This window comes from Panthera tigris, chromosome B1 (genome assembly GCF_018350195.1).
Source record: "Panthera tigris isolate Pti1 chromosome B1, P.tigris_Pti1_mat1.1, whole genome shotgun sequence".
Classification (NCBI taxonomy): domain Eukaryota; kingdom Metazoa; phylum Chordata; class Mammalia; order Carnivora; family Felidae; genus Panthera; species Panthera tigris.
This window is the reverse complement of record NC_056663.1, coordinates 68722469-68741160: the sequence shown is the minus strand read 5'-3', so window position 1 is coordinate 68741160 and position 18692 is coordinate 68722469. Positions and strand designations below refer to the sequence as shown.

Sequence of the window (18692 nt, the reverse complement as noted above, 5' to 3'; positions counted from 1 at the left end):
CTAGGTCCTCCTAGTGCATGATTAGTGGGGGTCACATGCAGCCTCTCTAGCCCCTTCCCCTCCTAGTCAGAGCCAGCAGCACAAAAGGTACTGAGGAACTTCTTATGTAGCCTGAAAGGAGATCTGTAGGGAGCGTTACTGGAGAAAGCATAGAACATTCCATGAAGTAGTGGCAGCTACCTTTTTAAATTTTATTTTTAATTTTTCATTTTTGGAATTCAAGGGGAAAAAATAGGACATATTCCACGGACTGAAGCAGTCCTAATTTTTTTCAGGACATTTGGCAGCATTTAGCCAGTGACCACGCTGTAGCCGCTTCTGCTGTAAGAGAGGCAGCCGAAGCCACGTCCATTTGATGCTGTGATGTCTCTTGATTCAGTATCTGTTAGTGTCACTTTGCTGTCAGAATGCTGTGGCTCAGATGCCTAGTGAGGATCTAAATCGTGTAACCTGTTGAACAAATCCTCAAGTGTTTTGAAAAAGCTCCCACCTTCATCATTATCCTAAGACTGATTTGAGCCCAGGTGCAGAATCTCAGTATGCGCTCAGCAGTGTTGGCTAGAAGAATGATGAGCCACTGGAGAAAACATTAATTGTCGGGGACTATAGAAAAGTTATGGGCTTAAGATTGAGTGACCTCTGCCTTGGGAAGAACAGCCTTGTGTCCACACTTAGGCATAGCACACCAGCATCTTCCTCTGCCTCCTTGGGCGGCATCCACTGGGAGATCACAATAAAAGAACAAGCTTATTGTCTTTCCATCTCTTACTTTATCGTTAGTTTTAAGCAATGATCTGGCAAACTTGGTACCTAGCAATAATACTTTACTGTAAAATCATGCTACTTTAATATTCTTTTCTTTTTTTCAATATTCAGGATTGAATCAAACGACCTGCCTCTGTTGACTGCTATTGCCAGTACTCATTCTCCTTACGTCGCTCAGATACTCTTATAAGCTAAAGCTCAGGACAGTTCTTCCTTGGAAGAAAAAAAAAAATCAGATTCTCAACGGAAGGCGAAAGGAGAAAGCTCTCTGTGACGTCAAAAGCATGAGAAGAGCAAACAGAAACCGTCATTCCACTGCTTTTGTTTTGTTTTGTTTCGTTTCGTTTCGTTGCTTCAAGTGGATGCCTCGTTGGACGACTTAGGTTTACTTGACATAATGGCATTTGTGTTTTTCACGAATACTTTTGGCCTTTTGTTACCCATGAATCAACAGAGAGAGTGACTTTTTTGGTAGGAGAAGACATAAACACTACACTAAACACTAAGCTGTCGGTCCAGAGCGCCTGTGTGTTTGGGCAGAATAACGACAAGCGGCTTTGGAGCAGGGGTAACCAGTGTACGTACCATTCCAGTAGGAGAATGTTTCAGAGTTTAGGCGTGAGCTCTCCAAACGGGAGAAGGTGTAACTTGCTATCCTAAGACAGTCAGAACAAGGTGTCTGGATTCCAGGGCAGGGTTTGCTTTTGACAAAAGGTGAAAGAAAGCAAGCCGCATTGTGCCGTCTTCCCGTCTGGTGGCCATAGGAGTTACCGCCTGACGCCAAACAGGAAAGAGGATCGACCGTTGGGAAGAGAGTGCTTTAGGGACCCACTGTTTTCACATCTTCTTGGAGTTTACCTTGTTGCAGATGCAGCCACAGGTAGGTTAGAGATGGATTGTTGGTGCAATAAACCCAGGAATCAATGTAGCATCTTAATCTCATCAAGATGTAGTTCATAGCTGCAGAGTGCACAGTCTGATACCATATATTTTATCCTCATACTTTAGAGCTTTCAGCGGCCTTTTTAAGAGAGGCCATTTACCAAAGTTATTTCTATGAGCTCAAGAGTGTTTCTGTTGCTAAATTCTTCCAGCCGAAGCCACTTTCTTCCTAAATAGTTAATACAAATGACTATTTCTACTTTAAAAGGCACAGCTGGCCTGGTGGGAAATGAAACCTGCAACAGTTCAGGATGACTAATGAAAGTAATTAGTTTGTACATTTATAAACAATCCATAAATGATCTAAATTTTTACATTATCATCTCTGTGCCTTCTAATGCCTAAGCCCTTTTCAAAACACCTCTCCAGAAACTAATTTACCCATTATAAAATCTGCCACAATGAAGGATTGTTTATTAGCATAGTTCACTTTAAAAAAAAAAAAAACACCTTTAATTTTTTGTTAATGTAAAAGGAACTTTACTTAGTGTACTGGTCATGAACTCTGACCATGTCAGAGTGTGTCCCAACATCCAAGGTAAAGGAAGAGAGTTTAAAAATATTGATTGTTAAAAGACCGGTGCTAATCTAGCCAATCAGAAGATTGTCAGCACCTTGCAGATCTTGACTACAGTTGATTATAACCAGGCTCTCATTTCCTTAACACTATTTTATAAATCAATTCCAGCCTTTTTCATGCATCCATTTGTACCCAAGATTATGAAGTAACTTTCCTTCTAGGGCTTAGAATGACTTCAGATTTTTCATTTGATACAGTCCCGATTCTGAACACCAAGTGACATAAATGTGTTTCTTCTTTTACAAATGCAAGTTCATTATGCAAGTACCAATGGAGAAAAATGGGTGTAATAATTCTTTAGGAATAGGTCAGAACTGCTACCTTTTCTTCTCTCTCTTTTTTATGATGTGAAATGTAGGTGGGTGCATTAAGGCTCTTAATAAGATCTTTAATTTTTATTTTATATCTTTCTTTCATAAGATTGAAGTTTTCCAGCCTTTTTATGTTTTTCTCATCCCTTTCGTCTAACATCTGAGTTTGGTGTTCTAAAGTCTCTGTCCATGATGTCACTGCTTGTTGTTATGTTACCCAGAGAATGAACCTCACCTGTGGCTCAGCTCACTCATCATTTGTTTCTCGTTATGTGTGAATAAATTATAATAGCTGACATTGTATCATTTCCATCTGCACCAGTTTAGAGTATTCCCCTCATCTCTATTTCCCTTTTCCTTGTTTACACGTTTTGAGCACTTTCCCTCATCCACCACCTTCCACGGTTTCGTAGAAAATAACTAGATACAGAACCAGTTTCATTCAAAATGTGTACGTAGTGGCATGTTGAAAATTAGACCCACACAGGGGGAAATTGGGCTTTAAATGGCTGATTCTAAACTCCATACATAAAAATTTAGCCCAGTTGTCTCAAAGCCTGAGAAAATTTAATTTGCCTCTTAATCTACTGTTCTAAAACTCTCTCTTGGAAAATGTCTGTTGGAAACTACAGGTGGGTCACATGTGGGGGTTGTCTCAGTGACACTCAGGATTCCAGTCAGAACCTAATCCTCACATCTATTGCCTACAAAAACAGACCAAGAATGTTGCTGCTCTTTTATAATCCTCCTCTAAATAACATTCAAGTTTTCTTTGTCTTAAATTCAGCCTCTTCCCAAAAGTGGAAAAGAAAAAACTCTCATGGAATTGTGTTGAGATACACCCACTCACACCACCCAGTGGCTTCATTCTGTCTTAGCCCAAGAGGCAAGAAAGGGATCCCACCCTCTCCCAATGCCCACTTCAAGAAAAAATTAAAATTAAAAAACAAAAAAAAGAAAAAAAAAAAGAAAAGAAAACTACCTCAGTTGACAGGATTCCACCTTTAGGGTTTCTTCAACTTTTAAGTCTTACCTGTTGAGTGTAACTTTTGTAGCATCTTGCTTTTTTAAGCAAGCTAGTGAGGCATGACAGAGCAGAAGTGTGTAAATGTTACTGTGATGGACCTCTTTCTAGCATGTTGCAGTTTTATTTTTAATAGATCGACGAGTGATATGAATGTAAAGATAATTGTGTACGTTTAAACATGACAATGAAAATTTAAAATGTAGCTTCCATACTTGTGCATAATTCCAAAGTATTTTATTTTTATCAGTGTTAAATAGCTTTTTGTACAGGCTTCAATCCATTTTTCTGAAGTGTGCTGTTTTTTAATAAAAGTAACTATAATCTTTTCACATCCCATGGAACTGCCGTTTACACATCGCAACTTTTTAAACTTAACCATATTTTTCAAAAGTAACTTTTTTGGAGGGAGGAAAGTCCCTGCTTGCTAAGTGACACTAAACTGTCGTTTAGGCTCTTATAATTAGGTCCTGAGATTTTATAAAAATTTAGTCTGTAGCTTTTTAGGTTCTTCACTAGAGTTGGTTGTACATAAAAATAAAGAATATAAAGCGGCCCTAAAATTCTTTTAAATGTCTGGATTTTCCCACTAATATGTACTTTTGAAAGTATTTTGTTCATGCATACTTTCACCATTAAATTGAAAAAGTCTTTAGCTTCTCTTGATAAATGTGAACCATTTGTTTTTTTATTGTGCTGTGGGGGAGGGGATATTTTAATATAATATTTGCCTAAATCAAGCAGCCCCCATCTGAGTGTTAATTTTTAAATGTCAGAAGTTTGGTGACTATATATCTTGGGAGCAAGGTTGCAATATGCTTACATTTAAGTGGTGTTTAAAAAAGGAGAAAATTCTGGGATTTGTTATTATTGAAGCTCCGGTAAGACAAATTGATAGGTCTTTATATTTTTGATCAGGTAAATAGATATCAGTGTCAATGTATAGAAATTTTTTCTTAAAACTTGTTCATGTATTATTTTGATCCATTTTTCTGTGGCATTTGGTGCAATAAACCTTTTGAATTTATCTTGAACATTTTCCTGGTACTGCATGTGGTTTGTTACGTTTAATCTCAGAACTTAAAAACCTAGAGGTCTCATTTCCATTAGTTCATGCTGAAACAAGTTGATAATATATGTCAGTGATTTTCAACAGGGGTGTTTGGGAAATGTAGGGACATTTTTGGTTAGCATTAATGGTGGGTGACAGTTACTGGCACATAGTGCATGGGGGCCGAGGATGGTAAGAGAAAGGTCATGTAATGTACGGGACACCCCACGGAATGAGAGATTGTCCCACCTCCTGCATGACTTTTATAAATGTTCTGCCGGACAGTCCTGTGGGTGAAAAACCTGTTTATAATTATCTAGGCTAAGAATTTAATTCTGCTTTACATAAAAGCACAATGTGTTTCTCACATGATTTTAATATATGCTGAATTTTCCAGGAATGCCACTGTTGTGTAAATCGAGGGAAGACTTTGTAAGATTCAGAATTTTTACAAGAATTAACATAAATTTGGAAAACAACCTTACCAACCGCTGCTGTATTCATGAATTTGAGTCATTTGTACATCTGCATCCGTCTTCCTTTGTAATTGTAGCATTCCTGCAGACAGCATATAGATGTAAGATCTGCCTGCTCCGTTACATTTCCTGTTCTAATCTAGTGTTTCAATGTCTATGTATTAAAATATATTTTAATAGGTTACTTTTTAAATAGTACATCTAGGGCATTATATTGGTGTGTTATAAATTATGTGTGGAAGTAGGTTATATTCTATATGATTTATTTTAGGAAAGTAAAGGGCATTATATAATATTTGCTATGTAAAAGATGAGGTCATTCATATATATATATATATATATATATATATAAAGTCTCAGAAAAAGAAAATGCTTTTATGTATAATTTTTGTAACATACATAATATCATACTGAATCATGTCATCTTAAAGACCATAGGGAGAACTAACATTAGGTATCTCAAACTCCCTTATTGATTAAATGAAAATTTCAAAAGTGTTTCCCTACTCCCTCAAGCAACTTTAAAATCATGCCATTGGTAAAGAACTTAAGCACATACATACATACATGCCGCCTTGCTTCTCAGTTCCCTGGTGCCTAGACTGTTCTGTCAGGTGCGTTATAGAAAATCCCCACACCTGGATGAGATGGGTACTGTGACAGTTAATTTTATGTGTCAGCTTGGGTTAGGCCATGATATCCAGATATTAGGGTCAAACACCAGTGTGGAAGTTTCTGTGAAGGTATCTTTTTAGATGAGATTGAGATTTATTTTCTAAGCTTGGTTGATATATTCTTTAATCCTTATCAATTCACTCATCCATTCAACAAATATTTCAGTGCTAGGTGCTGGTCAAAGTGGAAAAAGCAGTCCAAGGGAGATCTTCCTGGTGGCCAAAGGGGCAGGTTGGGGGGGCGGTTCTGCATTACAGACTGAGCACCTATAATAACCTATCGATCAGGGATCAGGCCGTGCCAGCTACCTGAGAATCTGGAAACCAGGTTGGGAGGCAGAGGGGAATGCCTCCAGAGGGGATGGGAGGGGGAGGTTGCTTAAAACATGTCCCACTTTGGGTGGTATTAGGTAGGACCTGGTTTTCAGCAAGGAGATGAAGGTTCAGGGAGGTGACTGACAAAATTGCTGTTTCTCCCTAAGTGTTTGCTACTTGAGGGCTGACTTCCCGCAGGGCATTTCCGCAGAGGGCCTTGGAGCTACCAATCAGGAAAGTAACAAGAGTCCTGCTAACAAGTGAGTCACAGAGCCCAGAGCGAGGCAGGGTGGGGCGGGGACGAGGCCGCAGACGTCATCTGCCTCTAGCAAAACCCTCGGTTACAGGCTTCGCACCTGCAGACCCGTGTGTCTGATCAGCAACCCTTCTCCTTTCCAAGGTCCACATTGTCTTCTTACAGCTTCCTTCTTGTAGACTCCTTCAGTTAGCATGGCCCGTGCTCCAGAGGCAGGTGGTGTCTTTGGACAGGGTGAAGGTTGGCTGTCTGGGTTCAGATCCTGACTCGGCTGCCTACTAGCTATGTGACACTGGACAAGTTTCTCAACCTCTCTGGCCTCGATGATCACAGCTGTGAAATGAGGGTGATAATAGGTTCAACCTGCTCTAGGATCCTGAGGATCCAGATGGATACTAACAACTACAGGGCAGCACACCTGGCTGGGCTGCTGTGCGAGCAGGGTTCTTTCCCCACAGAGGGGACAGACCTGAAGAGCCCATTAGGTTGGGGCACGTTGTGCTAGTCTCAGTCCTCACAGCTAACTACAGGCTTTGGGGAGAACCAATGAGGAAAGAAATATACGCCCGCCAGGTAAAGCCAGGGAAAGGGGGAGGGTCTCAGGCGAGACAGGAGGGGAGGTGGGTCGGACAGAGACCCAAGCACAGTCACAGAGGTTCCCGCTCCTGCTGTAGTTCGCTCCCCGCCCCAGCCGGCCCCTGCCTGGTGGCCAGTACTGAAGCTCCTCTCACAGAAGGGGGCTTCGAGCATGCAGACTGCTCTCATCCCAAAGCTCCCCTACCACAGACTGCATCCCACGCCCCAGCCCCAGTTCTCCTGCCTTGGGCCAGAGCTGGGGGTGGAGTGGGGGGAGGGGCTGAGGCTAACTCTCTGAAGAGATTAAGTTTTAAATGAATAGATTTTCAGTAAAGCAGATTACCCACGATCACGTGGGTGGGCGTCATCCAGTCAGTTGAAGGATTTAAGAGATTGAAGTCCCCAATGAAGAGGAAATTCTGCCTCCAGACTGCCTTTGGACCTGAGCTGCAACGTCACTCTTGCCTGGTCTCCAGCCTTGTTGGCCTACCCTGCCCATCTTGGATCTGCCAGCCTCCACAATCCTGTGAGCCAATTCCTAATTCCTTAAAATCAATCAGTCTATCTGTCCATCTTTGTGGTTCTATGTCTCAGAAGAACCTTGGCTGATACACGTACTTCAGATATAAGTAGGATGATATATATTATGACCCCCCCCCACCCAAAAGCAGTTGGGTGGTCAGAATATTGTCATGCCAGATTATAAGAAGCAGGCTTTGAAGCAAAGATCTTTAACACAGTAAACAGTACAGGCAGCAGTTATCCTGTAAAAGCTGAGATACAAGTCCTATATAGTCTTTGGGTATATGCAGCAAGGGAGATGTGGGAGGATAGGGAAAGTGTGTTAGAAATAAGCCTCTGAGGGGCACCTGGGTGGCTCAGGCGATTAATAAGGGTTTTGGCTCTTGGTTTTGGCTCAGGTGGTGATCTCACGGCTTCTCTGTGGGTTCGAGCCCTGCATCCGGCTCTGTGCTGACAGTGTGGAGCCTGCTTGGGATTCTCTCTCTGTGCCCCTCCCCCACTTGCACTGTCTCTGTCTCTCTCAAAATAAATAAATAAACAAAAAAAGAAAAGAAAAAGCCCTCTGAGATGGCAAGGAAGGAGGTAGCACTTCCTTCACAGTGGGAGCAAAAACGCCCCCTCCCTGTAAGGATTAACCCCTGCAGTGCTGTGTTAATTCCTAGAGCCATGCATCTCGCTCAGCTTTCTTAGTACCTTCAGTCAGCATTTATCATCTGTCCCCCTTTCTCACCTGCACGTGCTCAATCTACAGACTGTAGTCAAAGTGCAAACAAAAATGGTTTCTCCCTTGTTAAATTTTTGTTCTGGGTCTTCCTGCCCCCTCTTTATCCCAAATTTCTTTTTCCGTTGGCAACTAAGTGTTTTACAGGGCACTGGCTTCTTTGCAAACTACTCATTCTCTGCGTGTTGCCCCCTACCCTGCCCCCACCCCTCATGAATTCTGCGATGTTCTTTGGCCTCCTTCTCTTCCCATGGGGAGAACTGTTGAATCTGCTACTTTCTTTGTGTCTCAGACACATCACCTCTTCTCCTTTCTCTTTGCCTTCTTTCAATCCCTCTTCATTTCTCAACTGACTTCCCAAAATGCCTCGGAACTCCTCTTTCTGCCATATCAAACAGTTGTAATCAGTCTTCCTGGCTGATGTCTAAATCCCTCCAAAAATGAAAGTTTAATACTGTTACTTCTGTTTGAAAGCCCAGCAAAATCCAAGCTTGTTAGCACCATGCACTCAAACAACGCAGCTGGTTCCTCTTCCCCAGCCACTTCACGAGATACCCTCTGCGTGCTATTTATTATCCAGCCATCTTGAACCACATGCACTTCCCCAAAGGCACTACACGAACATTGCCTTTGCCCCGCCTGTCCTTTCTTGTCTCCCTTTCCCCTGTGGTCCAAGCCCCTCCAGTTCCTAGCTCAAACTGCAATTCAAACCTTGCTGCTCAAGGTCCCAGACTAGCAACAGCTGCATTGCCTAGAAGTTCATAGAAATGCAGACCCCAAGCCCTGTCCCAGCCCGGCTGAATCAGAATCTGTGTCTTTATTCGGTCCCTAAGTGATTGCTACGCACATTAAAATTTGAGAATTATTGACTTTGGATTCAACGTGAGTGAACAGATGAGGGAAAGAATTTACCAATCACTGAGATTATGTCCATGTATTGGAATGAAAGGGGGTAATGAGAACATTTGCAAGCAAAGAAATGAAATAGAAATGGATGGTGCTAAAAGTGCATGTAATATACACGTAAAATTGACAACACTTAAGTGGCTATTACTTATGTGAAAAAAAAGTTAACCAAAAATCAAGAAGGGAAAATAACATAAACTAGAAGATTGAACTTTAAATTAAAAAAAAAAAAAAAAAAAACGGGGGGGAAATACAGTAGAAGAAACAGTGTAGAAATTTGCCCACTATGTAAGAGCATTTTTAAAGAGCATTTCGTTTTGGATAAATGTATAAAGAATGATACATAATGTTAAATATCATAAATTGTACTTTTAGAAACATTGTAATTAAGCTCCAAATGTAGATTTATAAATAAAGATCCAAACTCAAGAATGTGAATATAAAATATCCCATTTTCAACCATCTATCTTCATGAGAAAAGGGATTTCCCTCAAAGCCCCCCAGTACCATTGACATTTATTTCATTGAGGCTGTTTTCAGTACATGGTTTTGATTCTTGCAGCATAAAATGGAAAATGTGCTGGCATCCCAGGTAAGTGTAGCAGTGGTAACCACTCATTGGTGGCTGGTGTAAAGCATTATGTTAGAGGCTTGACACATGTTATATTCATTATTGGCTTTTGAATATATAAGAACAGTTGCTTCAAGTCATTTTCACTGAAGAGGATTTACGTTGGGGGGGGGGGGGAGGGGCAGGCTTGAGTACTTGTTGAAGTATCATCCACAAGAATCCTATGAGATGGTCCAAAAACTGGACATAGGGAACAAGTTTCTAATGTATATCTAGAAATTTAGAAGAAAGACTAGTTTATAAAAAGAAAGATTATTTGGGGTGATATAGTATTTTGTTTATCTCTGGAAGGGAAAAGATGTGTCCAAGTGATGAATTAACCTTACTAACAATGAGTTAAACTCTCGTCAGGTGCCTCTTTGATGTGAAGCACTGAGAATGACATGATGTCACTTAGCTGAGATTCCTGCCCAAAACACATAACCAGAATCTATTCATGAGAAACCGTCAGATAAACCTAAGTTAAGAGATATTCTATAGAACTGGTCTAGACTCTTCAAAAATGTCAGTGCTATAAAAGACCAAGACTGAGGAACTGTTCTAAATTGAAGGAGACATGGGGACTAAATGCAATATGTAATTCTAGATTGGATCCTGGATGAGGAGAAACTACAAAAGACATTATTGGCTCAATTAATAAAATTTGATTATGAATTATAGATAATTACATTGTATTAATGTTAAACTCCCTAAATCTTAGAATTGTACCGTGGTTATATGAGAGACCACCTTTGTTCTTAGGAATATACCCTGAAATGTTTAGGGGTAAGGAAGAATCATGTCTGCAACTTAACCTCACATGATTTGGAAAAACAAATGTACACACACACACACACACACACATTTAGAAAGCATTAAAGCAAATAAACAAGTGACTGTTCTCGATAAAGAATATCAGAGTTCACTTTGTACTATTCCTGCAACTCTTCTGTAAATTTGAAATCATTTCAAAATAAAAAGTCTTAACACATTTTTTTTTTTGTTTGTTTTAATGCGCAACTCTCCATTGGATTTAGTGAATGATAGAAGGAGACATTTGGGATTGTTTAATCCATGATTGCTCTAATCCTACACAAAATTAGTTCAGTGACGGAAGGTAACTAACCCAACCTTCATCCACACACACTACAATAAATCATTTCATTTGGAACCAGCCCAAAAATCAGACCACCGAGGAATGTTAGCAGCTGAACTGCTCCCTTTTTTAATACAAAGTGCCCCTGGGGTCAGGATCTACCAAGGAGGACTTCCATGGCTCCTTCACAGAATGTTTCAAATAGATGTAATTAATTGCTAATGAATCAGATCTCTGGTGACGGAGGGCAAGCAGTCGTCTTAGGGAGTTGGCAAGATTCTTCGATGGAGCAAGGAGACTGTCTGTCTTCATGTAGGAAATAGGAATCTTTGGATTAATGAGAGTTATCCCATTTCTTTTCTTTTGTGGAAATGAGACTCAATATGGAAATACTGGATTACTATAAAATGCATTGTGCTGTGGAATTATGCAAAAGGACCCTAGGAAATAATTATTCATTTGTATATACTTACACATTCTTTACTTAATTCTTACGAGCAATCTTATCAAATATTCTGTACAAATACTAATTCCCCACTTCACTTACAAAAAAACCCATATAGAGAAACTATGCAACCTGCTCAAGGTTTCCTAGATAGTAATGGGAAAAACTTGAATTTGAACTGATATACTCTTTTAGGAAGTATCACAAAACAGTCTACAACAGTCTTGACAGGACTTACAGATTTACCTCCATTTCATACGCTGAGAGCTTTCTCAGCTTTTGCAAACCAAGGAGAAGGCTATTTTCTCCAGGTTCACCTGTATGTTAAATAAGCACTTGTAAGGATTGAAATCTACAATTTCTTGTTTTATTTAGCTATAAAATGGGAATAATACCCAGCTACCCACAGTATGGGCATTACTGTGGAAATCCCATATAAATTTCAAAATGTTCTCACGGGTTAAAAGGAACCACAAAACTGATTGTTTATCAGTATTACTATTAAATAGCATTCTCTAATTCATGTGGAAATAATTTGATGTTTTCTATGATGATTCAGGAAAGCAAATGATCGTACCTCCTTTCTTGGTCGCTTTGGCAGCTTCGGTTGTTTGGAAGCTCTTGGCAATTCTGCCGTGCTCTGCCTGACAAGGACAGCCGCTTTGGAATTTCTTTGATCGGTGTTCTCATAATCACCCATATGCCAGGCAATAGAACCACGACTGAATCTTCCTTGCATATCCATAATATAAGGTTTTGGTTGCCTGAAACAGGAACAAATTGGTTGGTTCTCAAATTGGAAAGATCTAGAAACAAGGTCATTAGTTTCCAGAGAATTGAGATTTGTCTGTCTTATGATTCAAGATTTGTCTGTTTCTCTTGTGATTCGAGAGGATTTCTAGCCATGTGGCTTGACAAAGCTAAGGACCTGAGCCATCAGCCAGTGTTCTGAGAAGTTTCTGGACTCTGCCTAGGCCACTGCCTAGGCCACTCCAGCCAGCTGCTGGAGGCTCAGGAAACCACCTCCCAGGATAGATACCTATCTAGGAACCTTGTTCATGAATTCACCCCTGTATCATGACTGCTCTTCGTGCCCTTCAGAGCCGTACATACAGGATGCTCAGGGAGGCATGTTCAAGCTGAGACCTCATGAGACCTATGAGTTCTGCAGGACATGGTCTCTCTATCTTGAGATCTCAGGGGGGAATCCAGAAAAAAACCTAACTTCATGATTCCAGAGCCTGACATTGGACAGTATTGTTAGAGGAAAGATCTACGCTTCATTCTCTTTCCCCATTGAAATCCTGGTCTAGGTTCCAACATCCCTAAATTAGAATACTATCTAAGTCCTGCCTTCCCATTATAAAGGGCCAGCTCTGAGGTGCCTGGATGGCTCAGTCAGTTAAGCATCCAACTTTGGCTCAAGTCATGATCTCACAGTCTGTGAGTTCAAGCCCTGCATTGGGCTCTGTGCTGACAGCTCAGAGCCTAGAACCTGCTTCTGATTCTGTGTCTCCCTCTCTCTCTGCCCCTCCCCCTGCCTCACAAAAATAAAAAATAAACATTGGGAAAAAAAAAAAAAAAAAAGGCCACCTCTGGGGAAAAAGCAAAAAGGATCCCAGGATGGGATTTACCATCTCATTTGGAAGCCTGTTGTTCTGGAGAGCCTCTTAGAGCCCCTTACCCCACCATTCCTCTGCCTGGGGACTCAGAACCTCCTGGCCACAGCAAATTTCCTTTCCTAGAATCTGAGGTTTATGGTTCCCAAGTTCTTTGGACCAAGATCAATGGCAGGTTTGTATTACCCTTCACTCTTTCAAGAACATAGGTGCATTTACTATGCCCGGCACCAGAACGAGGTGCTGGGGAGACGGCAATAATAGAACAAAGTGTCTGTTATTATTATAGAGCTTATATGCCAGTATGGGAGGCAGACAACAAACAGGCAAGTCAGATATTTAGGAAGTATCATGAAGACAAAAGCCAGATAAGGAATAGAAAATGCCAGACATGCTGTTTTTGTGGGGGTGGGCTGAAGAGTGGGAGGTATCCTTCGAGCAGGGAGCTAACTGCAGGGAGAGAGCCAGCAATTGTCCCAGTGCAGGGGTTGGGGGGAGGGGCCAGACACTCCCTTCCACTCCCTAGAATCACAGATCCCTGCACAGAGAGGGAGCTGACCATGTCATTCTCCAGCAACCCTCCACTGACCCCCCATAGCCTTCAGGATAAAGTCCAAATTCTTTAGCACAGCACACAGGGGTGTGTGATGTTGCTCTTTGTTTTTTGTCTGTTTTCTTTTTTTAAATGGTCTGCCCACATGGGCCTTTCTGGTCTGTGCTCAGCCCATCCCTCCTCTCAGACACCCACACAGTGCTGCATTGTGCATGCACCCTTTCCTCTGGGAACTCTGAAGAAGTCACGCTTTCAGACTTTCAGCCTTGTGCTTCAGTTTCTCCTTTTGCCTGTAATTCCCTCCCTCCTCCTCTCCTGACAAACTGCAGCCAAGACTTTAAACATCACCTTTTCTGTAAAGACTTTTCTTATTCCTGTCAGGCAGCCATTTTTCTCCTTTGATAGTGCATTGTATTTGACTTTTTTGTAGAAACTATTAGAATATACCTAAATGTCTATGCAGCCCTCTCTCTCCCTCTGAACTCAGCGCTCCTTCCAGAGCCCAGCATGTTTCTCGTTCATCATTGGACCCCCAGTGCTCATTACTTGGAATGACTCATAGTTGACACTCAACTAGTCTGTGGTGGACGAAGTAATGAGGAAGGAGGGAGAAGATCAGAGCTGAGTTACTGCAGAGGTTCTTTCCTGCCCACTCCCCTCCAAGTGCCTGCCAGCCTCTTCTCTCTCTTGCCACCAGCGGGCACGCAGAAGCGGATCCCTACAGTTTGGTTTGTCTGCGTTTTGTTATTTAGAAACAAGATTAATAGCTGGGAATCATTTCAAGAAAGTTTAAAGGACTAGCAGTCGCTAGTGGGTAGAATGTATGAACAGGTATTGTTTGTAGTTTCTATTAGCTTGATTAATGATTCATAGGAGAACTACTTCATGCAAATGTGCCACATTTTCATTAAAAATAATACATTACAACCTGAAACTAGTATTATACTCTATGTTAACTAACTGGAATTTAAATAAAATCTTGAAAAGTTTTAAGTAAAAATAACGTATTCTAGAAGTAATTATACCAAATAGAAAAGGAAAATCCTTGCATGCAAGCAGCCTTCATTTCAGTGCTAAAATATTTTATAATCTTCTATTTCAAATTCAGAATATCGTACATCCCCGAATCTTGAATCCCCAGGAGCAATGGAAAGCTAAAAATAAGTTGTAATCCAAAGATTTTGAAGAGCTTATAAAAACAATAGCCACATCAACTATGGAGATTTATATGCACTATATTGAACTTAACAGCCAAGCCACAAAAGTCAAAAGAGGTAAGCCAAGGAGCAGAAGGTTTGGCTCCAGAGGGGTTTGGAGAATGAATGGTAGGCCATCATCAATGATTCCATGGTATACAAACCCACAGCAGCCAATACAAACACAGAGACCCCAAAATAAATAAAACCAAATATTCTTAGTGTAACAGTCTTACTATTAGTTCTTATATTAAGTAGGCCCCTAAGGGTCAGATTTATTTCTTTTTGAAATAATTTCAAGCTTGCAGGAAAGTGGAAGCACAGTAAAAAAGCTTTTTTTTTTTTGCTGAGCAATTTAGAAGTACATAATTGACATGATATCCATCATTCCCAAATACTTGAGTGTGTTAATTCCTACAAATAAGGACATTCTACATAATTTCAATGTAACGGTCAATGTCAGAAGGAAATCAGCACAAGCAATAAAAGCAAAAATAAACAAGTGGGACCACACTAAACTAAAAACCTTCTGCACAACAAAGGAAACAATCAACAGAGTAAAAAGACAACCTACAGAATGGGAAAATTTATTTGAGACCATATATCTGCTAATGTGTCAATATCCACAATATGTAATTCATACAACTCACTAGCAAAGAACAACAACAAATAATGCACCTCCCCCCCAAAATGGGCAAAGGACCTGAATAGACAGTTTTTCCAAAGATATACAAATGGCTAACAGGCACATAAAAAGATGCTAAACATTATTAATCATTAGGGAAATGCAAGTTAAAACCACAATGAGATATCACCTCACACCTGTTTGAATGGTCATCATCAAAAAGACAATAGACAAAAAATGTTGGTGTGGATGTGGAGAAAAGGGAATCCTTGTGCTCTGTTGGTGGGAACGTCAACTGGGACAGCCACTATGGAAAAGAGTATGGAAGTTCATCAAAAAATTAAAAATAGAACTACCATATGGCCCAGCTATTCTATGTCTGGGAGGATATCCAAAGGAAATGAAAACATTAACTGAAAAAGATAACTGCTGTCCCATGTTTATAGAAGCATTACTTGCAATAGCCAAGACACGGAAACAACCTTAATGTCCATCGGTGGATGGAAGAATGAAGAAGTTGTGGTATACATACACAATGGAATAAGCTTCAGCCATAAAAAATGAGGAAATCCTACCATTTGTGACAACATGAGTGGGCCTTGAAGGCATTATGCTAAATTAAATAAGTCAGACAGAGAAAGACAACGTGTGATCTCACTTATATGTGGAATCTAAAAACAAAAACTACCAAACTCATAGGAAAAAAAGAGAAAATCAGACATGGAGGCAGAGGCATGAGTGGGGTTTGGGGAGGGGAGATTAGAAGAAAGTAGTCCAAAGGTGTAACCTTCTAGTCACAAGATGTAGCAGCACTGGGGAGGTAATGTGCACCGTGATGACTATAGCTTAACACTACTGTGTGGTGTATAGGAAAGTTATTAAGAGAGTAAATTCTAGGAGTTCTCATCACAAGGAAATTTGTTTTTCTCTTTTTTGCATCTATATGAGATGCTGGATTTTACCTAAACCTGCCTGGTGATCATTTCAAAGTATATGCGAATCTAACTATCATGCTCTACATCTTAAACTTATGCGGTGATGGGTGTCCATTATTATTCCCCAGTGAAACTGCAGGAGAAATCAGAGGAGATCAGAAAATTAACATGTTTGTACTGCCACTACCCAATCCTCAGACACCATTCAAGTTTCCCAATAACGTCCGTTTTGCAAACGGATCCATTTAAGAACCACACATTGCATTTAGTTTTCTCATCTCTTTAGTCTTAAATCTGGAACCCTTCCCTGATATTCCTATGACTTTCACACAGCCTTGATACTTTGGAAGAACACAGGCCAGTTATTTTGTAGATGTTCCTCAGTTTGGGTTTATCTTATGTTTTCTCTTGACTAGATTCAGGCTATGCATTTTGGGGCAGGAATAACACAAAATGGCGATGGTATCACATCCTATTATTAGCAAGATTCACTAAGGTCACTTGGTTCAGGTGGTATCTGTCATGCTTCTCTTTTGTAAAATTACTTTTCTCTTTTGTTTTTAGTATTTTGTGAGAAAAAGCTTTGAAGTTATGTAAAAACCTCATCCCGTGTCAAATGTCCAATTAATTAACATCAGTTTGGACTCATGATTTCCTATTTTATTCATTGGGTTATAATCCATTCATAACATTCATTTTCATGCTCAGGTTGTCCCAGATTTGGCTAGAGAGAACTCTTTCAATCTGGCTTCTGTGTCCTTATGACTGCTCCCATCATTCTTTGAGCACTTCCTTACTTTTTTAGCAAAAAAAGATGTTCCAGGTTCATCTATCCCTTCCCCAGCTCTGGAACAATCCATTTCTTGAAGAAGCTCTGGTTTCCTTTAATGGAGAATGATATTTAGAAACCAAGATCCGGGTATTAGGTATTCCTCTTAGTGTTGAGGTATCACTGTCACACAACCTTCTGGGACAATATTACACAGGGTGCATTAGAGGGTTTATTCTCATTTTCTCCCTTTACATATTTGTAACTCACTTCTCCTATGGTGGGAAACCCGATTCCCATTCTCTTTATGTATTTACCTATTTGCTCAGTCCTCCTGTCAGTAATCAATGTCTCATTGCTACCACCATCCCCACCTTGTACATGTTCTCCTCACCCCATTTGGGATTCAACACTCCACTCTGGGATACCCTCTTGTAGCCTTTATCACCCTACTTTGTACCATCAAAGTTTGTCTCCTACCTTTTTTTTGAAAAATCCACATTTCAAATAATATAATGCCAATTCTACACATGAGATTTCTTTCCCCTCCCTAGGACTTGTTGTTGCTGTTTGTTGTTTAAGTGATTTTCCTGGACTAATTGTCTAAATTTTGTCATGTGTGCCTCCTGAATTTCCTGCCCAGTTAGCTCGGTGATCATCTACTGATTGGATAGAAATTTCCTTAGATGTCTCAAATCAATATGTCTTCTGGCCGTTGTGTGTGTAGAGACCGTGCCTTTAGTGCTTTGGCAGGCAGCTGACAACTCCACCTTAGCCTTCATTTCCTGTTTGCATAGAGCTTCAAGATTAGCCAAAGGTGAGAGATTAGGACCTTCTTGGGTTTTTCCTCAGCACGTGCACAGCACTGCGTGTGTGCATAGCCTCCTAGATTTCTAGGCATATGTTGGAGCCTTTCAAAATCCCCTATGGGGGCGCCTGGGTGGTTCAGTCGGTTGAGTGTCCGACTTCGGCTCAGGTCATGATCTCACAGTCCGTGAGTTCGAGCCCCGCGTCGGGCTCTGTGCTGACAGCTCAGAGCCTAGAGCCTGTTTCAGATTCTGTGTCTCCCTCTCTCTGTAACCCTCCCCTGTTCATGCTCTGTCTCTCTCTGTCTCAAAAATAAATAAAAACGTTAAAAAAAAAAAATTTAAAAAACCAAAATCCCCTATGAACATCTCACTTCTCAGTTTTCCACTTTAAGATTTGTAGCCCTCTCCTTGTTTGCCCCACTGGTGTTGTCCCCTCAGGCAGCTGTGGTATCAAACAGCTGCTGCTAATGGTTTTTGATGGATGCCCATGAGACACAGCTGCTTCACACAGTCAGGTCAAATAACGACAAGCCCTGAGAATGGAGCTTTTCCAGGGATTTTCAAGATGGATCAAATATGACATTTCTCTGAGCATGAGTTTTTTTCAAGGAGCTTCAAACCCATGTTTCCCCTCCAGTGACTGGTAGGCTTCTAGTTTTCATAGCTACCATGGTTGTGAAGCTATTGGTTTTTTCAAGGCCACCATGGAGCTAAGAAGGGAGAATGGGAATAGAGAGATTTATTTTGTTTTTAATTTCTTTATTAAGTTTTTTATTTTAATTCAAGTATAGTTAACATACAGTTTTATATTATTTTCAGGTGTACAATATAGTGATTCAACAATTCTATACATTACTCAGTGCTCATCATAAGTATGCTCTTTAATCCCCATCACCTATTTCACCCATCCCCCCAC

General features: G+C 40.6%; 2 protein-coding genes across 11 annotated transcripts in view; one reads left to right on the top strand and one right to left on the bottom strand.

Moving 5' to 3' along the window:
• FNIP2 (folliculin interacting protein 2) overlaps positions 1–4656 on the top strand; it is a 131235-nt gene extending 126579 nt beyond the window's left edge. For all 6 annotated transcript variants that reach the window (XM_042983685.1, XM_042983684.1, XM_007084218.2 and 3 more), the window contains one exon: positions 877–4656. In XM_042983685.1, the coding sequence (XP_042839619.1) occupies positions 877–955 (79 nt within the window). In that variant the 3' untranslated portion in view covers positions 956–4656. The remainder of the gene's footprint in view (positions 1–876) is intronic.
• The window catches only part of CB1H4orf45 (chromosome B1 C4orf45 homolog), a 98847-nt gene that overhangs the window by 3431 nt on the left and 76724 nt on the right, over positions 1–18692 (bottom strand). For 3 of the 5 annotated variants that reach the window (XR_006216709.1, XM_042983687.1, XM_042983688.1), the window contains exon 4: positions 11848–12034. Coding sequence is in view for 4 of the 5 variants with exons in the window: in XM_042983687.1 (XP_042839621.1) it covers positions 11848–12034 (187 nt within the window). In the remaining variant the exon portion in view is untranslated. Of the gene's footprint in view, positions 1–5141; positions 5232–10761; positions 11132–11847; positions 12035–18692 lie in introns of those variants that run through there. The other 2 variants (XM_042983689.1, XM_042983686.1) reach the window with 2 other exon arrangements.